General features: G+C 46.2%; 1 protein-coding gene and 1 long non-coding RNA gene across 14 annotated transcripts in view; both read left to right on the top strand.

Moving 5' to 3' along the window:
- The window catches only part of Aopep (aminopeptidase O), a 315,985-nt gene that overhangs the window by 283,206 nt on the left and 13,951 nt on the right, over positions 1–18,828 (top strand). For all 13 annotated transcript variants that reach the window (XR_015640651.1, XR_015640652.1, NM_001012346.2 and 10 more), the window contains one exon: positions 11,974–12,090. Coding sequence is in view for 11 of the 13 variants with exons in the window: in NM_001012346.2 (NP_001012346.2) it covers positions 11,974–12,090 (117 nt within the window). In the remaining 2 variants the exon portion in view is untranslated. The remainder of the gene's footprint in view (positions 1–11,973; positions 12,091–18,828) is intronic.
- On the top strand, positions 2,769–5,269 carry LOC147999926 (uncharacterized). Its single transcript, XR_015641381.1, has 2 exons — positions 2,769–3,306; positions 3,890–5,269. It is a non-coding gene; the product is annotated as an uncharacterized LOC147999926 (long non-coding RNA).

Here is an 18,828-nt window from a genome sequence, read left to right as displayed (position 1 = left end):
TGACTGAGGATAAAACCCAGAAAACCAGAGCTCTGCCTTGACGGGGGAGACTGCTAACTGTCTTTCCAGCCGCGATTCCAGAGTTCTGCCATAGCAAACAGCTGGGGGTGTGAGGCCCCTAGGGAGGCTGGAAAGGGGAAGGACCCGGCTTAAAGGTGCTGCCTGCCGCTCACATCCCAGAGTGTGACTGTTGGAGAAAGGGATGCCTGGCCTTTGCGCGTTCACACAGAGAACCAAAGTGAGTCCTCAGAACCACAGAGGCAGGTCCTTGTCTCTACATTTGAATGTTGGGTTTTGCCTCAGACCCAGTTCCCTAATCAGTGGTTTGTGTCAGCACTGGAGCTGTGCTGGGAAGGCTCGCAGGTTCCTGAGGCAGGGCTGGACTGGGCTACCTGATCCCCCAAGGCTCTGTTTGAGGTGCTCCCACTTTCGGACGTGCCACATCACAGCCACGGCCTCCTCTAGCAGGACCACTGGCTTCTATTTTTTTGTCTTGCACTCTCCGCAGCCGCTTAAACGAGATGACTGGGATATGCAGGTAGCCTGGGAAGAGAGAGAGAGCGCCCAACCTGCGGGGAAAGGTCCCGGACTCGTTCTTTAAAAAAAAAAAATTTAAAAGTGGCATGGACCAACCCTTTGGTTTGACTACCATCAAGGGAAGTAAAAATTATTTTTAAAATAGCTTGAACAGATAACACTAAGAACGTTGAGATGCCCCTGCATTGCCGCGAGACTGCCCTAGGGACCGGACCAGACGGAAGCTTACTCTTAATTGGTGGTGAGAGTTCAGTCTCCTACAGACTTGCTTTTAAAATCAAACCCTGAGCATTGGCGCAAGGCTGCTTAAAGTTGATCTTTACAGGAACGTTCTGGGGAGTTCTGCAGAGCCTCTCGCCCGTGCCTCTTTGTTATGCATTTATATTGCCTTCAGTTTTCAAACTGAAAACTACTTTGAGGAATTATGATTTTTAATGATCCGTGTTATTTAAAATATTAACATTCTTAATAAAGAAGTGTTCTGTCTTGCCCAAAAGGAGATTAATTTAGCCAAAACTTTGATTTCTAAATCTTGACTGAAGAATTTGGAAAAGATGAGTCTGGGGGAACTATTTTTCTCCAAAGGGGTGGTCTCCCTGACCTAGTTGTTTACTGTTTATTGGCTGAGAGAGCAGGTGTTTGGGAGTTCCTTCTGTGTCTTTATTTCCCAGCCTCCAGGTTTTTGGTATTAAAGCATTGAGCAGAGTTAGATACGCTGACTTTGGTTTGCATTTGTTTTAACTATTTCTTTATACTGTTTAATCTAGAAATTATTTGTGTTTTTGGTTTTTGTCTGTTTCTTTGCATACATCTTTTAAAAAGACTTAAAATGATTGCTACACTTAAGGTTTAAACTGTGCTTAGCTGCTAAACAAAAATGGTGTTTTGTAAGAAAATAAAATGCTGTATTAATTTTCCATAGCCGTGTACCGTTAGACTGTTAGACCCCTCATCTGAAACTGGAATATACCCTAGTGAAAGCCTGGAAGGAGACAGAAACTGTAATTAACAAAAAATTAAAAATTTTAAAGTCTATTGTGGGTGGGTCCCACTGAAAGACTTGTATAATGTATTTGTGCCAGGTTGTTTAGGGTCAAGGTTTTTATTTCTTCCTCCCAGACAGTAGTTCATTGCCTGAAACTTAAAAATAAAATAAAAACGCTTCGCACAAATACACCCTGTAAGCTTGGGGACAGTTCTAAAAGGGTGCAGACGACTTAGATCAAACTAAGACTGGCATGTGGCAGGTACCAGGCAGCCTTCATGCGATGCCATATTTTCTGTACGCATATTTTATGGGTATGGTTCTAGTCCCCGAAATTTCACTCAGCATCTAAAACTGGAGTGAAATTTTAATACTTAAAATTGTTAATGGGTTTCTGCCAGATGTATTTTGCTTGTTTGGGGGGGAAATCCTTATGGTTTTGTTTGTGACGATGTATCTTCAAATGCCAGCTTCTCCTTCCTGGAACCTAACTGTGCTCACAGCGGTAATCACGTTTGAAGAGGCAGCACTAGGGACCGTGGTGGAGTGGTTCTGTTGTTCGGATTTATCCTCGTGACCAGACTGCCAGTGGTGTGTCCTGGGAGTGTTTCTTCTCATCAGAGCTTGTGGCAAACCCAAGAAACTTATTCTGGCATCTCTTTATCTCTTTCCCCTTCCTCTTTCAGGTAACTGTTGTTAAGGATTTGGAGTGAGAGGTCGGCAGTCGCCCCCACCCCCACACTCCTAATTAGCAATTATGCAGATTGTTTACTAGAAACCGGCTAGGCAGCTTATTCCTCTTCTGCCCTCCCTCCTAGTCCTGCACGTTGCTTCCTGGTGACCCAGGAGCGGTTTTTTTTTTTTTTTTTTTTTTTGCTCCGCGGGGAAAAAACAGACTGTTTTTCAACCGTTGCTTTTACATCCCTGTTATAGCTGGAAAGATCTTCACCGGAAGTGTTCATGGGACTCTACTTTGCTGGAGGTTAAGCCCAGTGTAATGAGGGGGCCTCACCTTAGTGAATTGTAGGAAAAGTGCCGTGTTAAGCCCGCCTTTGTTCCCATTTGAATCACAGGCAGTACTGGGACTGGTCTGCATCTTGTGTAAGTGCCGGGCGGGAGGCGAACATCTAATTAGTGGAATTGCGGGGGGCGGGGCTGTCAGGGCGGGGCAGCCTTGTGGATTGGCTAGCACAGAGGGGGCGGGGCAAGCGGCCCTTATCAGCCAGTACACGCAGGTGCAGGTCCCAGGTCAAGGTAAGGAGATCACGGCTCCCTTGTATTCCCCTGCACCCTATCGGGGATTTTGCTGCTTTGTTCTCCCTTGTTGAAGGCGTCTCTACTCAGGGTGCGTTCCAGGGCATCGGGATGAGGGCGTTTCTACCCGGAGTGCATTCCAGGGCTACGGGGATTATAGTTTCTGGCTTGTCCTGGAGAAAAGATCCGCAAAGAGACTCCCTACCCTGCGGCACGGAAAGCTTGAAGGACACTCCAGGACGAAAACAGCGGCAAGGTGGCTGGTTCTGCCTTTGTCTAGGAATGGTCAGCAGGTTAAATTGAGGTTCTGAACAGCTCTGCTCAGATGGAAACTCAGATCAGAGCAAAGGACGCACTCTTCCTTGACTTTGACGGCATTTGTTTGCGTTGCCCTGCGGTGCACAGTGTGTTCCTTGTATTTCTGCCTCGGCCGTGGTCATTCCTCGCAAAGGTCTGAGTTAAGAAGCTAAGCTGGAGATGAGCAGGGGAAGTGGTTCTCAGCTTGTGGTGTTAAAGTGAGTGATTATAAAGTGAGTAATTTCTGGGTCTCCTCACTTTGAGGGATCTGCAGTCACTCTTTTTTCAGATTATTTGTTTTCGTTGGCACTTAATAATTGCACACATTTAGGGGTTGGGCTGTGGTGTATTGATTCATGTATTGTGTAAACTAGAGTCCTGCCTGACTTTGGAATAATGACCGTTTTAGTTGTCGTGTTGACAGCAAAGTGATGGTGAGAAATGAGAGTGAGTGCCGTGGTGCCTTGTTTTTAAAGTTTCTCTTTTAAAAACTCAGTTATGTAATTTAATTACGTAGGAAAAATTTCTCTTAAGGAAAACTAGCTTCATTTCTTTCTCTTTAAAAAGGATAAAAAAAATTGGTAGTTTTCAAGATAATTCATGTAGTTCCGTTAGGATCTGTGGGAGAAGGAAGGTCTCCTCGGGGATAAAAATAATCAGAGCACTTAGAATGCATTAACACTTCAACAAAACAATGGGGACTTTTCTAAATGGGCCCATTGTACCTATGCAAAGTGAGACACAAGCTGGCCAGAAGCTGAGCAGTTTTATTTTTGTGAAAATTTTAGCAGTGACTTGGTGCCCTTGTGATTTTAGGTGGCAGCTGTCTTGGGGTCACTAGCGTTCTTGATGAGGAAGAGACTGCACAGCCTTAAACCCACACCTCACTATTGATTGAGCATTCCACGGCAGCACAAAGACTTCCTGAATTTCCTAGCCCGGGCTTTGTGGTTGCAGGCCATACCTGCCCTGCATCCAGCCTGGAGCTCACTATGGACCGAAGACCTGAGCACTTCGGGGCCATTCTTAGGCTTCCTGTATGGGGGTGGGGGGTGGCCTCCGTACTTGCCAGTGTTTGTTCCTGACTTGCTTGGTCACTGTGTGTGGAGCATGGCTTTGGATAGGGAGACTTGGTGAGGTTCCTGTCCCATATGTTGCACGCACATCGCAAAGAGCAGCTTCTTCCTTATAACAAATGCTGGTCCAATACAGCCTCCATACCCTTGAGGTTTGCAAAACAGGAATATGTAGCCTAAAAGCCCAAAGCCCCTTTCTGTGCCCCCCCCCCCCAAGTTGTTCATTTCTTCCCCTTGCATGAATATTCTTGAATTTTTCAGAGTTGATCCAGGGTATAAAATGCCCACACTGGAATGAAAGATGGGGTCAACCCTGTAAATCGAGACAGCCACACTGGGTAGCAGTGGGACAGTGGTACCTAGCAAGTGTTTGATTCAATAACAACTGCGTGCTTTGTTTTCCCAGCAGTAATTCATGAAGTAAGATTTGGCCCCCTCTTGTAGCACCCTGCTGTTTGTCTGTACTTGTGGTTGGCTGTACGTACATTAATGATACAGAAGAAACCAACTGGCAAACTGTAGCCATCTGCCAGAATCTGTGGTAGTTTTAGATTTGGGAGGAAAGACAGAAGAACATTAGAAAATAAAATCTGGCCAGAAAAATATTTATGTTGTACAGCTCCTTCTCCTGTGAAGAAAGGCCAGAGCCGGGGCGAGGGGACATTATTTTTTGACTTCAGATGAACAGCTTAGGGTGAAATTCATTTCGAAACTGTTTCAAACTGACTACCCACACCTGAGTGCGTGAGGCGCACCTCTCTGAGCAGTGGCTTCTCTGGGCTTCCGCTGCCTCTCTCGTCCCTCTCATTATAACCGTGTTTTTGTGGCTTTGTTTTTTATGCTAAATCTTAATCCTTGTTAGCAAGTTTAACATGGAGGCCTGGCTTGTTCCTCATGTATAGTAGTCCAGTTTCTTCATCAGTGGACCCTCATCCTCACTAAGCCTGGTCCACTGCATCCGAGACATCAGCATCACACCGTACAGAGCTGATAATGTTCTTTTAGGTCAGAACATTTGGACTTGAATTCTCTGAACTGTTCTACTGCAGAGCAGACCGTCTGTTCTGAACCTTTGCCTGCCTCTGTACATCTGCTCCCAATAGATCATTCACACCATTAAGTTGCTCATTGATGACTCTTCTTGCAGACGTCGTCCCTGTTACTCTATCTTGCCATGTTGGATACTGAATTCATCTTAATCATTTGACTATGAAATCTGGGAGCGGGTGGGCACGTAAAACATGTGGATTCAGTCCACCATAAATCCCCTTAAGCATGCCCACTCTCATGACAGATGTTAAAATAGAGTTGTGTTTGAGCATACTTCGACCTGTTTAAACTTGGGGATTCTAGCTTTGTGATACAGCTTTGAAGGTGGTGTTTTCTGTGGGAGGTGGGCTGTTCTGCACATTAGCACTCAGTCAGAGAAGGCGCTGCTTCCACAGTGACTCTTGCTCTTGCTCATGACTGGTTCTTTCAGCCTTATGGGAGGCAGAGTTGACTGAACCAGACTCAGCCAAGGAGCTGGTGTCGGCTGGCTTAGTTATTCACTAAAAATCGCACATTTATTGTAAAGCCACACCGGTTTTCTCAGTTTGACATAGTAATGTAGGAATATAGAGAAACATAAGAAAAATTTCTGGGATTGAGTAAATTTATAGTTAACTATATTTTCTTATGGAAGAAAAAAATCAGACAATATTTGGTAACTTTCTTTAAATGCCAGAGCTTTGTGTGTATCTGTAAGCATTTGGAAAACAATATTCTTCCATCTTTAAATCTTTTTCTTCCAATTATCTGTGTGTGCGCATGATGTACGTGTGGGCACCTGCCATTTGTCTTCCATGTGGATCTGCAGATTGAACTCTGTTTACCGGGATTGCACAGCCAGCACCTCCTTACACAGAAGCAAGTTTTCTATTTAACAAGATTGCCACGGTCTGTGGGTGAAGGACCGAAGCCAGCGAATGCTGTTCCTGGTCAGGACGCAGCGATCTCCCTGTGTGCCTGTTAGGGAGCGGCACATAGCTGGGCCTACACTTCAGAAACTCCTGGTTGCCTTCTCAGCAGTTCATTCGCAGATGCAGCCCGAACTGCATGCGGTCTGTATCCCTCCTGAAATTCATCAGGACGTGCTTACAGCAGGATTAAGAAAATATTTCAGGTCAAGGTATAGGCAGAAAAGACGGAAAGGGTGTGTGGGTCACCCAAAACTGGACTGGGACTTCACTAACTTCCTCCTAGGTCTTTAGAAATTTATTTTATTTGTCCTGGAAATGTGGCTCAATTGGTAGAGTACTGGCCTAGCATGTATGTGTGTGCACACAAACACAGGAGCACATGCACGCGTGTGCGCACCCACTCGCACACACATGAACACACAAGAACACACGCACATACGAACACACACACGCACGCACGCATGCCTGAGCCCGAATATTCCTTGGTGTCACACGCTTGTAATTTCAGACTCCAGGTTCTCTATCCTTTGTTACCCAAGAAGTTTCAAGCCAGCCTCGGCTACATGGACTGATAAAGAGGAAAGGGAGTGTTTTACCCAAATTCAGGCATTTTCTACACTTTATGCTGAACTCTTCTCTCCACTGACAACAGCTCTCTTTCACCATCTCACCAAATCAGAAGCTCCTACCCCTTCTCTGTAATAGCCGTAATATCCATTCTGTGGCTACAACACTGCGTTTTAACTCAGAACTAGCTAAAGGTTTGACAATGGAAATGCATTTATTCCTGTGTTGGACTTTACATCGAGATGAATGGGTGGATAACAAGAATTTAGAGTTAAGATATCACTGCTTATAAATGAGAAGGTCAATGTCATCAAAATCTGAACACAAGAAGTTGAAAGTGCTCTCTGATACATTAAAGTGCTGTGCTTTGGGAATCCTTCAGCAGGACGGAAAATGTCCTGAAGTGCTCTGGGACTTCTTGTTTGAATCAGTTCTCCCCAGAAGCATGAAGTGGCGGGAGTGGACCCCTCTGTCCCGTCACTATGGGCCTGGCAGATTCTAGACAGGCAGACAGGAAAACCTCAAATGTCTCTTGTAAAAATCCTTGGAAAATTTTAATTTGAGCGTTTAGCATGATTTAGTTTCTGAACTACACAATGGCATAAAATATTAGCAGTCACATGGTTGTAGGATCCAGCTGGCTCGATGGTCTGGTGTCGTGTAGTTCACAGAATGTGCTTTCCGTTACACCGCACGAAGCATGGGTAAAACTTCTAACAAAGGTTCAAATCATAGCACATTTGACAGTTTGACTCTCCTGCTTGGAAGCATGGTGATTCTCTACCACAGCCTACTTCAGCTCCCACCTGCTGTTGGCGGCTCTCACGGTCTTTCATTTAGTGGTAGTTTGGGAGTGCTGTGATCAAACAATGACGTACAAGTTCACATATCATCTCAGGCTATTGGTAACGTATCTGACATATCTGACATCGTGAATTCTGTGAATGTTTGTGGCTGCAGTGGTCATTGCAAAGTGTAGCTCTGAAGGTGCTCGATAACCAAGAGTAACTGACGCCACTGGGAGAGTCCGCCTGCCTGTTGGTCAATTTCTATAGTTAGAAGAAAAAATACTTTCACTCTTCATTATTTGATAACCTTCATTTGCTAGCAACCTCCATTTTTACCCTCAAAATAATCCAGACAAGATTCACATCCAGTGCTCTATCTACCCTTAGGTTTAGGCAGTCCTTTAAAGTCCTATGCAGACAAGAACCTGTGTGGAGAACTGTTTCTGCTGAACGCAGGCTTAACATGCCTACCCTGCCTGTTGTGTGCATCCCAACAGGAAAGGAAGCCCTTGCCTGACAGGCAGAGGAGACCAGGCTTCCTCTGGCTCGTGTTTCTGTTTCTCTCTGGATCCTGAGGAAATAGAAGTTCCTGCTCTTGTTTTGGGAGCTTCTCTCTGTGGTATCCTTATCTCACGCTATCGGCAAGAATCTTGGATGTGAAAATTCACTCAGTGGAACTTTACTTTAAGTCTCAGAGCCGTGCCTGTCTTGCTTCCGTCCACCCGTGTCCCTCACCTGTAGCAGGCAGCCATGGACCTGAGTGGGTGGCCTTCAGTCCTGCAAGGTAGTGGCTGTGTTTCCTGGAAACGGTTTCCAGATTCGGAGTGCCTCATAAAATGAAGGTGTTTTATATCCTCCAGGTCCCCCTTCACCTTCTACACGTGACTCTCAAAGGTCAGTGGCATTCTGCCCCGGCCCTACCCCGTTTGGGTTGAATTCCAGCCAACAAGTCTCCAGCCTACAGGAGAATTTGAGATTTTTCTCCCTCCCCCATGTCTTCTGTTTTGTTCTGTGTAAACAGTTCCTGCCAAAGTAACATAGACAAATATAGCAGAGAATGCTTTTCTGGAAGATGCATGCTCCCAAAGCATTTTTTAACCATTTTTGGGAAGAATTGATCGTTTGTGCGTTTCAGACAGACTGAAAGAGGCGGGGAAGCTGTAGCTATAATGGAAGTGACATCATACATTATTGCCCCATTGATCCGCTTTTAGTCTCCAGCCAGGATAAAAGGAAATGGCACCAGGGAGGAAGCATGCTTCATTTCGGCTCAGATCCCAGAGTGATAATGGGGTAATAATAGAACTCACGCCACTGTCAGTCTGTGGCTGCATTAGTCTCAGGCTCACTCTGTCTGGAGCCGCACTGACTTCCTTCCCCATGCAGCCGCTGCTGTGCGCCAGCTGGGCGGCCAGGGAGGGGCTCAAGGGCTCCCCTTGGCCCTCAAGGCATGCCAGCTGCAGTCCTGATGTTTGTGCCCATGGAAGCTTCATGGCGAGACTTGTCATGTCTGTGGCGTTCCTAACCTGGGAGGTAAGCCTGCTCTTCTGCATGGTGTTGTGCTAATGGAAGAGAAAGTGGGGGCTGCCGTTGTGTGGATTGTCCTCTGGGAGGGAGCTCAGAGTGACATCCATCCCTGCCCCCACCCACCCCTTCCCACCGCTGCCTCCCGTGAAGGACTGGGGCTCCAAGGAGAGCCAGGGTTGGTTTTCTTTGTGCTGCTTTTACTTGGATTGGGGTTGGAGGTTGGAAATTTCACATTTTTCACTCCAAGAAACTTTAAAACTAACGTTCGGACTTGTGCCGCTCTCCTCAATTTTTAAATCAGGGATCGGGGGAGTGGAGCGAACAAAGCTAACTTTTTTTCTTTGTGTATTTCTTTAAAATTAACAACTATGGGAGCTGGGGATTTAGCTCAGTGGTAGAGCGCTTACCTAGGAAGCGCAAGGCCCTGGGTTCGGTCCCCAGCTCCGGGAAAAAAAGAACCAAAAAAAAATAAATAAATAACAACTATGAAGTCTTCAGTGTTAATGGCAAGAACACAGAGTTCCACAGTCCTTAGTAACATTTGTACTTGATTGACTTTCTGCTACATCTTGCTACGTGTGTTCATTTGAGTAAGTTTTACAGGCCTGTGCTGTTGTTTTCCAGTACCCATCTGACTTGGGCAGCTAGTAGTCTTATATTTATTTCCTCTTGAGTTTCCAAGGCAGATGCAGTTTTACAAGACCCGAGGTGTTCCCTATTTGGAAATGATAACATAGATCATTGTTTTTGAAAAGAAAGAATTTTCTCTTTCTTTTGCAACTGAATGGTGGCTGTCAGTTTCCCTTGCAATACCTCACGATGACTTCCCTGGGCCTGATGCTGTTTTTTTCTCAATGACACCATAGTACAGCTGACAGCGTCTGTATCCTTTGCATTACCTCCGTGGTAGCACACAGTCAGTCCCATAGTTGTGTAAAAGTTCATTTGATTTCTCTGGGACTGGAAGTGGATATTTTCCTGTTCTGGCTGCCAGGACAGCTGACTGCACAGCACATTCGCAAGTACTTGAGATCTCAGTCACTTTGTGAACATTTATCCTGTGTTATTTCTTTTCTACTGTAGGGTGGCTTGACAGAGCAACTATGTATTTTACAAAGAGACGTTCACTCCATTAAAGTATTTTTGCTTTAACACATCCTCTTTTCAAGTCTGTAATCCTTTTTTTTTGTGATATAATATTTACTTGTGAATGAATGGTAGTTTTATTATATGTGGCTGAAAACAGTCTCAGGCCACTGATTTGTCTTCCTTCATTGTTTAGAGACTACATTTTCCCATGAATTGGAGAGCCAGGTGGCTGTAGGTTGTTTACTAACAGTGCTTTCTCCATTCTATAAAGGCCAGACTAGCACAGATCTCCCCGCATTAGGGAGGAATGTTAAGCGTGGCTGTGCCTTCTGGCCTGCCTACCCCTGAACAAGCCTGCTCTTGCAGGAGAGTGTCTGTAACCTACTATGGAGGAGGATGGATTCCTTGGAGGGGTGTGTACCCTCACTCTTTCCTGCCTTTTAATTAGAGCCAGATAGACTTAGGAAACAGCCCTAAAGGTTTGAGTGCATATGTACTCCCCTCCAGCCCTCCCTTCCCTCTCAGTCATCCATCTTAAGTCAGGGGGCTTAGCTCTAAATGTTTCCATTGCATCAATTTTGTGACAACAAAAGCTTTCCACGATCCTTTTGATTCTGTTTGTGTGGGGTTGTGAGCTCTCTGCTTGGAAGAAAATAGCACGCAGGTGTAGATCTTCTTGGACTCCCATGTTAGCAGTTCTCAGACTTTTAAGCTGGAGTTGTGTTCAGTGACTGAAGCCAGGAGGGATACTCGGGTTAGGCATACCAGTGACTTTAGCCACTGCCACAACAAAAACCAAGAGAAGGAGTGAGGTACCTTGAGGTAAAGGGGCCTTAGTTGGGGCCCAAGGGAAGACAGGGTGCAGGAGGGTGTCTAGCTTGTAGCCTCTGGACAAAGCATGTATTTTAGGGTAAAAAGGAGAGGCAAGAGGAGAGAGGCTGAAAAGTTAATGACTTCTGAGTGATAGAAATTGGCAGATAAAATCATGGTGTTCGTAGGCACCCTCCGATGACCTTGTGTCGGCCTCCAGAAATTTGGTTTGCTTAGAAGTAGAAGAATTATCAGGCGTAGCCAGGGCTGCAGGGTACCCAGTGCAGAGAATGTGGAGTTTGTATAGAGTTGTAAAACCCTGATTTTGGCATGAATCTGTTTCAGTCATACAGGTGTATCTCTGGTTTTCTCTCCACTCTGCTGTTGGGGTGAGATGGCCATCCTGGGAAGAGCTCCCAGTAAGCACGGCAGCTGTCTGTTCAGTCACTTGGTTTTATGTGTGTGTCACATGCAGGTTTCTCCCTCTCGCCTTTAGCTGCTGTCGCACTGATTTGGGTGTTAGGAAAAGGAGCGAGAGTAACTGTGCTTAGGTGCGTGTGCTTCTATTGCTTGTCTGTAGCCTGTAAAGTGCGGTTGTAGTACCTTATCTGCGGGTTATAAACAGACTGCTCAGGAAGGGGAGGGGCCGTGAGCCGGCAGTTGTTACACTGTGTTTAGTTTTCAGGGTTTTGCAGGTGCCTTGTAGGTCTACATGGTTCAAAAAGAAATCTGAACCTATCTCCACCTGGTTAACTCCTGTGAATTTGCCTAAAGTTGGATGCCCTCTCCAGTCCTTGTATAACCATGAGACATTGTGACATTAAGACAAGTGCCATTTTAATCTTCTGTAAGCACATACCCAACATGATAAACAAGGGAAACCGGCTTTGCCAGACCCCAGGATACAGATCTTTAGGGCTGCAGACAACCCTAATGTGTGAGGAAAGTCAGCAGATGCTCTCTCCATTCTTCAGATGTTAAGAGGGCCAGGGTTTCCCTGGCCCAGAGGTTCTTGCTCAGAATTTTGGTATTGACTTCTTGTTGCCTACATGACATTTCAAGGGCTGTTTCTTTGTCCTCAGCTTTCTCCAGACCAGATCGTGTTGCTTTTGGAGTGGCTCTTAGAGCAGAAGACCCTGAGCCCCCAGACATTGCATCGTCTCCAGCAGACGTACCATCTCCAGGAGCAGGATGCAGAGGTAACACGGTTGAAACTGTGCACCCCCACCGTTGGGAAGACAATGAGCCCTCTGCAACCCCAGCCCGTGAGCTGCTGCTGGCTGTAGTGCCCGGTGCTTGCTTTAAGAGTCAAGGGCTGGGCTTCCAGCGACAAGTGATCAGCCTTCTGACACTTCAGACAAGTGCCTGCTCTTCTCCAGGGGTCTCCTGTGGTCACTTTGTACATGAACTGTTTGGAGACCTGGGTTTTCCACCCGACTACATAAATTATGAAGACAGACACAAGTCTCCCATAAGCCTGAGCTACAGGGTGGAGTTTTTTGAATTAAGGCTTGGGCGGGTCATTTTGTGCTCTAGGGATGCTGCCTTTCCCTTGTTCATTAAGGAAACTCAGCTCAGATGTGTGGGAGCGGCTCGGCTCGGCTTGGCTGCATTCAGCTAGGACAAGAAAGAAGCCATGTGTAAAGGAAATGAAAAACTAATCTAGCAGCCATGGTTTAAAAAGTAAAATTGGATGACTGTGGTAATGCAGTATGATGTGAGCCTTAATATATTTTAGTTTATTAAGATTTATTATTTAGTTTATTAATATATTAAGTTTATTAAGTACAGATCCTAGATGGATTCCAGGTTTGAAAAAATATAAAATCATAAATATTTAATGTATTTAATCATCATAAGAAAAAGTTCAAAGAGAAATGATCTTTGACACAAAGCTTTTAAATGTAGAGAACATAAGAAACCTCAACTCTGAGCTTTCTATGCACTGCAGTCCAGCAGCCTCTAGCACCTGGGCCATTAGGACACTGGAAACTTAGCCCTCCTGAGTCTGGTGCACGCGGGGACCAAGGCTGTGTTCAGGCTCTCGATACTTATTAGTCTATTTTTGAACTTCTATTTTAGACCAGTTGGCTTATGTGAAACATTGTAATGGCTCTTAGAGTTAGAAAAGTGGCTTACACTGACAAACAATTCCTTAGTAGCACACTGGAAAGATAGACTTTGTTACACATTTTCCAAGTCCATAGATTTAGGAACAGTAGGGAAAAGTCCATAGGGAGACACTGGCACCCTTTACCACCGGTGCATGTATAGATCAAATGTGTTTGCTTCTGCTCTTAGCCCTTTTGTTTATCAGAGACTCCAAATGTCAGACTTATTTTTAATTAGTGTTGGAAAGACCTTGCTATTTATAGGCAAAGGGTTGTGTTTTGACAGGGTTTGGATCCCACTGGAGTCAAGGCTCCTGCCAGCCTGCAGCGACTGGGTGGGAAGGTCAGAGCAGGTGCTGACCACCTGTCCCTTGATGCCAGGAAGCCACGAGGCTCCAATCCCTTCTCCTTCCTTCCTCCCGGTTGGCATGTCACATATCCTGTCTTACCTTACAGTCTGATACAGTTACTATGTATCATTCTTTAAACCTTCGAGAAGGAAGTAGGTGTCTCCCTTTTTTGTAAATATAAAAAAACTATATCTTACTGCCCAAAAGCAGGACAAGTTCTGCTGTGATCCTTGGAGTCCAGGTAGACTAAATGTATCCTGGCTTCCCTTACACACTCATGATCTGACTGTAGCATTTACCCTTTATCATCTACACACTGAAAAGGAAATGGTGCCGACAGGTCAGGATCAGCCTTGGAGACTTGCATTTGTCAGACAGCTCATTGAGTGAACAGTGTAGTCTCAGAGCAAACATCTCTAAACCAGGTATTCAAGAAAGGCCCCTCAGAGGAAGCAACATTGAAGACAAGAGGAGGTGGCTACACAAGACCAGAAAGATGTGTAGACTTAGCACATGTCAGAAGAGTGGCCAGCAAATGTCTGTAGAGGACTGCAGAGTTCATAGTTCAGGCCATGTGGTTTCTGCAACAACTCTTCAACTTTGCTGTTGAGGCAAGCCCACACAGCTTAGGTGAGTGTTGCTGTAAGCCAGGAAAGCTATGATAAACTTAGCCTGGGTCTCAGTATAACTAGCTCTCCCCTGACTCTCACCAGCCCCGAGTCTCTCACCAACCCTGCTCCTGGTCGCTTCTCACAGCATTTTGCAGCTGTGGCCCCTGCAGGGGCTGCGGACTGAGGATCCTGCACGTCAAACTAAGCAGTGGCTTTGTGCTAGTGGTTCCATCGCTAGTGTGTCTGCACTTTCTTAAGCTCGTGGTTTTTCTTGTACTGAAGCTCCTGCGAAATGTCACTTTGAGTCTGAAAAGCAACAAGATTTCAGCAACCATGTTGTCTTCTAGAAACTTCAAATTTTAAATGTGCCTTCTGGTGACTAGGCGGCAGGAATGAAGTTAAACCATCAGCTACTTTCATTTGAGTGACAGACTCCACAGGAGAAAGGGTTGTCCCTTGGTGGAAACAAACCTGAGGTTTCTGACTTGGTTTCCACTATTTCTCTGTGACTGAGCAAATAAGGGAGTTCCATCGAGTTGCCACGGTTCTCAGACATGGAACAAGTAAGAGTCACTTGAAAGATGGCCAGAGAGACCTGTAGCAGGGTTTTGCGCCCAACCTCCCCTGAGAAAGGGTGAGGCAAGTTAGGCTTCCAGTGTTCTGTGCAGGTCACTGTTAGGTTCTGGGTCTGCTGTTGAATAAGGATTATAAAGACAGTGTTTCTATGACCTGCTAAAAGGCTGTCCTCCCATTCCTACGATTAGCCTGAAGGCATGTGTGGTTGAGAAGGGGACCTGCTGCAAATTGTGGCTTCAGCTGGCCATGCCCCTCATGACAAAACACGATGCACATCCCTCCTTTTGACTCATCCCTCAGCTCACTTCAGTCAACTTGTGTGTGAAGCCCACCTTGAACGTTTTAGACTGGGACATACCTTGGTCTAAAGCATCTTCAACATTTTTCTGTTTGTGTTTTCTGAATTTAAAAAATTCATGTGTGTGTGTGTGTGTGTGTGTGTGTGTGTGTGTGTGTGTGTACACACATATCTTTCTAATTTAATTTTGGAAGACTAAGAAGCAGTGTCTCATTGCCTTGTGTGACCAGTGATCAGAGTGGCCCACAGTCAAGTGTGCCCTGCACTGATGTCTAGGTTGAAACATCAGCCAGAAAGGTGAGAAGGTCAGCGTCGGCCACTGACAGTACCAGTTTATCTCCTCACAAAGTGGGAAGCTCTGTAACATGAAAGGAAGACTGTCCTCATCAGCACACAAGGGCAGGAGCATCAGGACAAGTTCCCAGCCAGTCTCAAGCTACCACAGAGAAAAGGGGGAGAGCCATCGGGATGAAATAGAGCTAGGTACAGTGCCCTGCTTTCATCCCAGCTCTCTGGAGGGAGACACAGGTGTGTCTCAGTGGGTTTGAGGGCAGCCTGGTCTGCACAGCACATTCCTAGCCAGCCTGGTTTACACAGACCCTGTCTCAAAATAAAAGCAAGAAAGCAGATGGTAGTGCATACCCATGCCTGAAGCACTACCCAGATCAGGGCATGGTGCTGGTCAAGACATGGACTTTGCAGTGAGCCACGTTCAGGTCACATAGCCATGTTCAGGTGCTGATGCATGACCTTTGCCTTCCCCCTGGCCTCATGCTCATGCTCCTCCTCAGCACAACATCATCTCAACTGTACTTCCAGTGCACAGGGGCGGGAGACTTGATGAGATGATCTTTGCTCTGGGGTTTTATATCTGATTTTGTCTTCCTTGGAAACTGTGTGCTGTGTCTGAGCGTGCCACTGTCAGGACGCACTAGCAGATGGAGCCCTCAGTTGGAGATCTACACTCTTTCTTACCAGCTCTCCAGACCCCTACCTTTTGTTGTTTTGGGAAAAGGTTCCTAAGCCTCAATTTCCTGGGGATTAAAATGAATCCATAAATACTTTCTTCACAGAATTAACAAGGTAAGATGAGGAAACTCTATAAACAAAAGACTATAAACAAAATGTGAACAGCCCATGGTCGGGTTTATCAGGTTGTTTCTGGGCTGTCGGGCTTTGTGCACATGCTTGACCACTGAGCCATGACCCAGCCTAGCATGACCGTTGGTTAATGTGGTTTCTGGTCATGGGAAGGCTCTTTCTTAGCTGAGAGAGTCTATGCTGTCTCTTCAGCTCTGTATTTTTTTTCCCCATAAACTAAAGCAGAAAAGGGGAAAACTTAGCCTTCTAAGGGTGTGTGTTGTCTTCTGCTTGGAGAATTCCTGGTCTTGGGTTAATGGTTGGTTGTCATGTTCTTTGCCCCTGGAGTAGGGACAGGGATGGGGTGGAGGTGGAGATGGGGAGATGGATACTCCGAATCAAGGTTTCTTGGCTCCCATTTTCTGATACTTCATGGCTCCGTGTCATGGGTGTTCAGCATCCATGGCTCCTCTGTTTATGAGGCTCCCTTTCTCCTGTTATAGGACTCCAAATGCCCCCCAGATATTGCCAGATATTTCCTGAGTGGCAAAGTCCCTCTTAAGAAGCTCTGCTTTAATGTAGCAGTGGGTTCAGAAAAGGCAGCTTTTAAAATCACGTGATGACTGTCTAACACTTGCTAACAGCCTAGGGTAGGGTTCGATAGCTAACAACATTTAGGAGCCACCTGGAGCCCACTCCGCCCCACCAAAAGCTTTAGAGAATGGAACTTTGGGAGAGGCAAGTTCTTCTGGTAGAAGAGGAAGACAGACCAGCAAGGGTGGCAGCAGGCTGGTACGGAACAGTGAGCCCATGCTGTGGCACCCAGAGAAAGCCTCTGTAAGCATCTGCAGCAGCACCTCTGTGTGGGCTGCCTGTGGAGATACAGGCTGTCTCTCACAGACCCTTCTCTACATTGCTGGCTGTGTCAGAGAGCCTGGCTAGCCTCAAGTAGCTCCAGGCCTCCTTGCCTCCAGCAGAGTCTAAGTAGCAAGATGAGGTAGAAACTGACCCTACTGAGGCCAGGTGTGGGTCTCCAGTGCAGCCCTAGGTTTGAAGCAGTTGTTAACACAAGCTTTGCACCAAGGCCTTAGCACCCATGGCCCTGCCCCAGGAGGTCAAGGCCTATGAGTAGAAACAATGCCACAGCACCAGCTGCCTCTTCACGGTTGCTGGAGACCCATGGCTGCCCTGGGTAACAGTGATACAGGGCCTCATCACCAAGACTCCAACCTGGTCAGTCACCAACCACTACTGTTGAATACATCATTGTGAGAGGACACTCTTAAGATGGGTATTCAGATCGAATATAAAACAAGAAAGTAATGTAGAGTGTTGAAAGACAGTAAGGGAACTGGTATTCGGGGTAGAAATTAAGGTTGGGTGTGGTAGCATTGATCTTTAATCCCAATACAGAGATGCAGAGGCACACAAATTTTGGAGTTCAACGTCAGCCTGGTGTACACAGTGAGTTCAAGGCCAGCCTGGTATACATCTCACAGAGAAACTCCCTGAGGACATCTTGATCACTGTGTGTTCCACCTGGCAACTCACAGCTACAGTGTTCAAAGCAGTAGACACATCTTTGTGGTACAGAGGACCCGGAGTGTTGTGATTGAACCCAGGTGGCACATAAGGGCCGCAGGCTTCAGAGTCCGACTCAGTGTCTTCTGTGTGAAAAGTCAGAAAGGTGCTTGTGAGCTCAATAGTTAGGCAGGCCTGTTTGCAGCCCTGCCTCCTCTAACGTGGAGAAGAGGCCCTGTGTCCGCCTCTCTTTAGCTGTATCCACACCCCCTTCCTTGTGCTTAGTTTGTAACAGTGTCTTTACGCACTTTTCAGTCAGGAAAGTATTGCTTAGATTTTTTTAGTGGTTTTCTTCTTTGTTACTTGGTTCAGTGTTCACAAAAGTTTTCTGTGGAAAGCCAGCAACAGACAAGAGTCTCCTATTTTTCTGTGATAAGAGGCTTTTTTTTTTTATAGCTGACCTAAAATAACAAAAGTAGAGATTTGCCTTTCTTTCTTTCTTCCTTCCTTCCTTCTTTCCTTCCTTCCTTCCTTTTTTTTAAACGTTCTCTGCTCCTGAGGCTGGAGACTTTCCTTAACTGTAAATTATTACAGCGCACTGGTGCACTGGTTGGCCAAGTGTCTGTTAAAGTGGATAGACATGAACAAAAACCTGAGGAATGGAGAACATATTCTGGCCTGTTTTCTTCAGAGAGCTTTTTAGGGACTTGTGGGCCGAGGAAGTGTGTAGGGGCTTGAAGCATCGTGGTAGCCTGCTCAGAGCAGAGGCTTTCCTTTCCGTGTCTTACTGCTGTCATCTACTCTGTGACTACATTGCTTCCATGGGAGGGAGAGCTGTCCCGGCCTGGTCACTGTTTCTACCAGCAGCAAAAGTCCTCTTTTTCTGGAGATACCAGGTACCACATGTCACCGGAAGAGGGTGAGTGGTGCTGTCACCTCCTGATCTCAGAACCAGTTTGAAAGGTGTCACTGCTGAGTGTAGTCCTGGAAGAGAAAGCCATAACTGTCTGGATCCATTGCAGGGCTCATGTCTGCTCCAGTTCTCTTGACTGGCACTAAGCCTTCCTTCAATGGTATTAAATCATCAAATGAAACTCTATGTGTACAGGGGCAGGGAGACAGGGGAGGGAAGACGAGGCTCTGCCTAGATCACGGGAACGTTTCAAGCACAGGTGAGGTGAGGCAGCTGTGTCCTGCTTGCTTTGTTTGTGTTGGACATCTGTCACCACCCTAGGCCCTCCTCTAAACTGTTTGCACGCTGGTGTGGTAGCTGCAGCAGCTGAAACAGTACTCGGTGTGGCACCACAGACAGAGTGGCCGACACATGTCCCTCTTTGTGTCTGTGTGTGCATTCTTGTGCATGAGGTTTGGCCAGCCTTGTGTGTCATTG

This window comes from Rattus norvegicus, chromosome 17 (assembly GCF_021556685.1).
Source record: "Rattus norvegicus strain SHRSP/BbbUtx chromosome 17, alternate assembly SHRSP_T2T, whole genome shotgun sequence".
Taxonomy (NCBI): domain Eukaryota; kingdom Metazoa; phylum Chordata; class Mammalia; order Rodentia; family Muridae; genus Rattus; species Rattus norvegicus.
The sequence above is the reverse complement of the archived record's forward strand: the minus strand, read 5'-3'. Positions and strand labels throughout refer to the sequence as shown.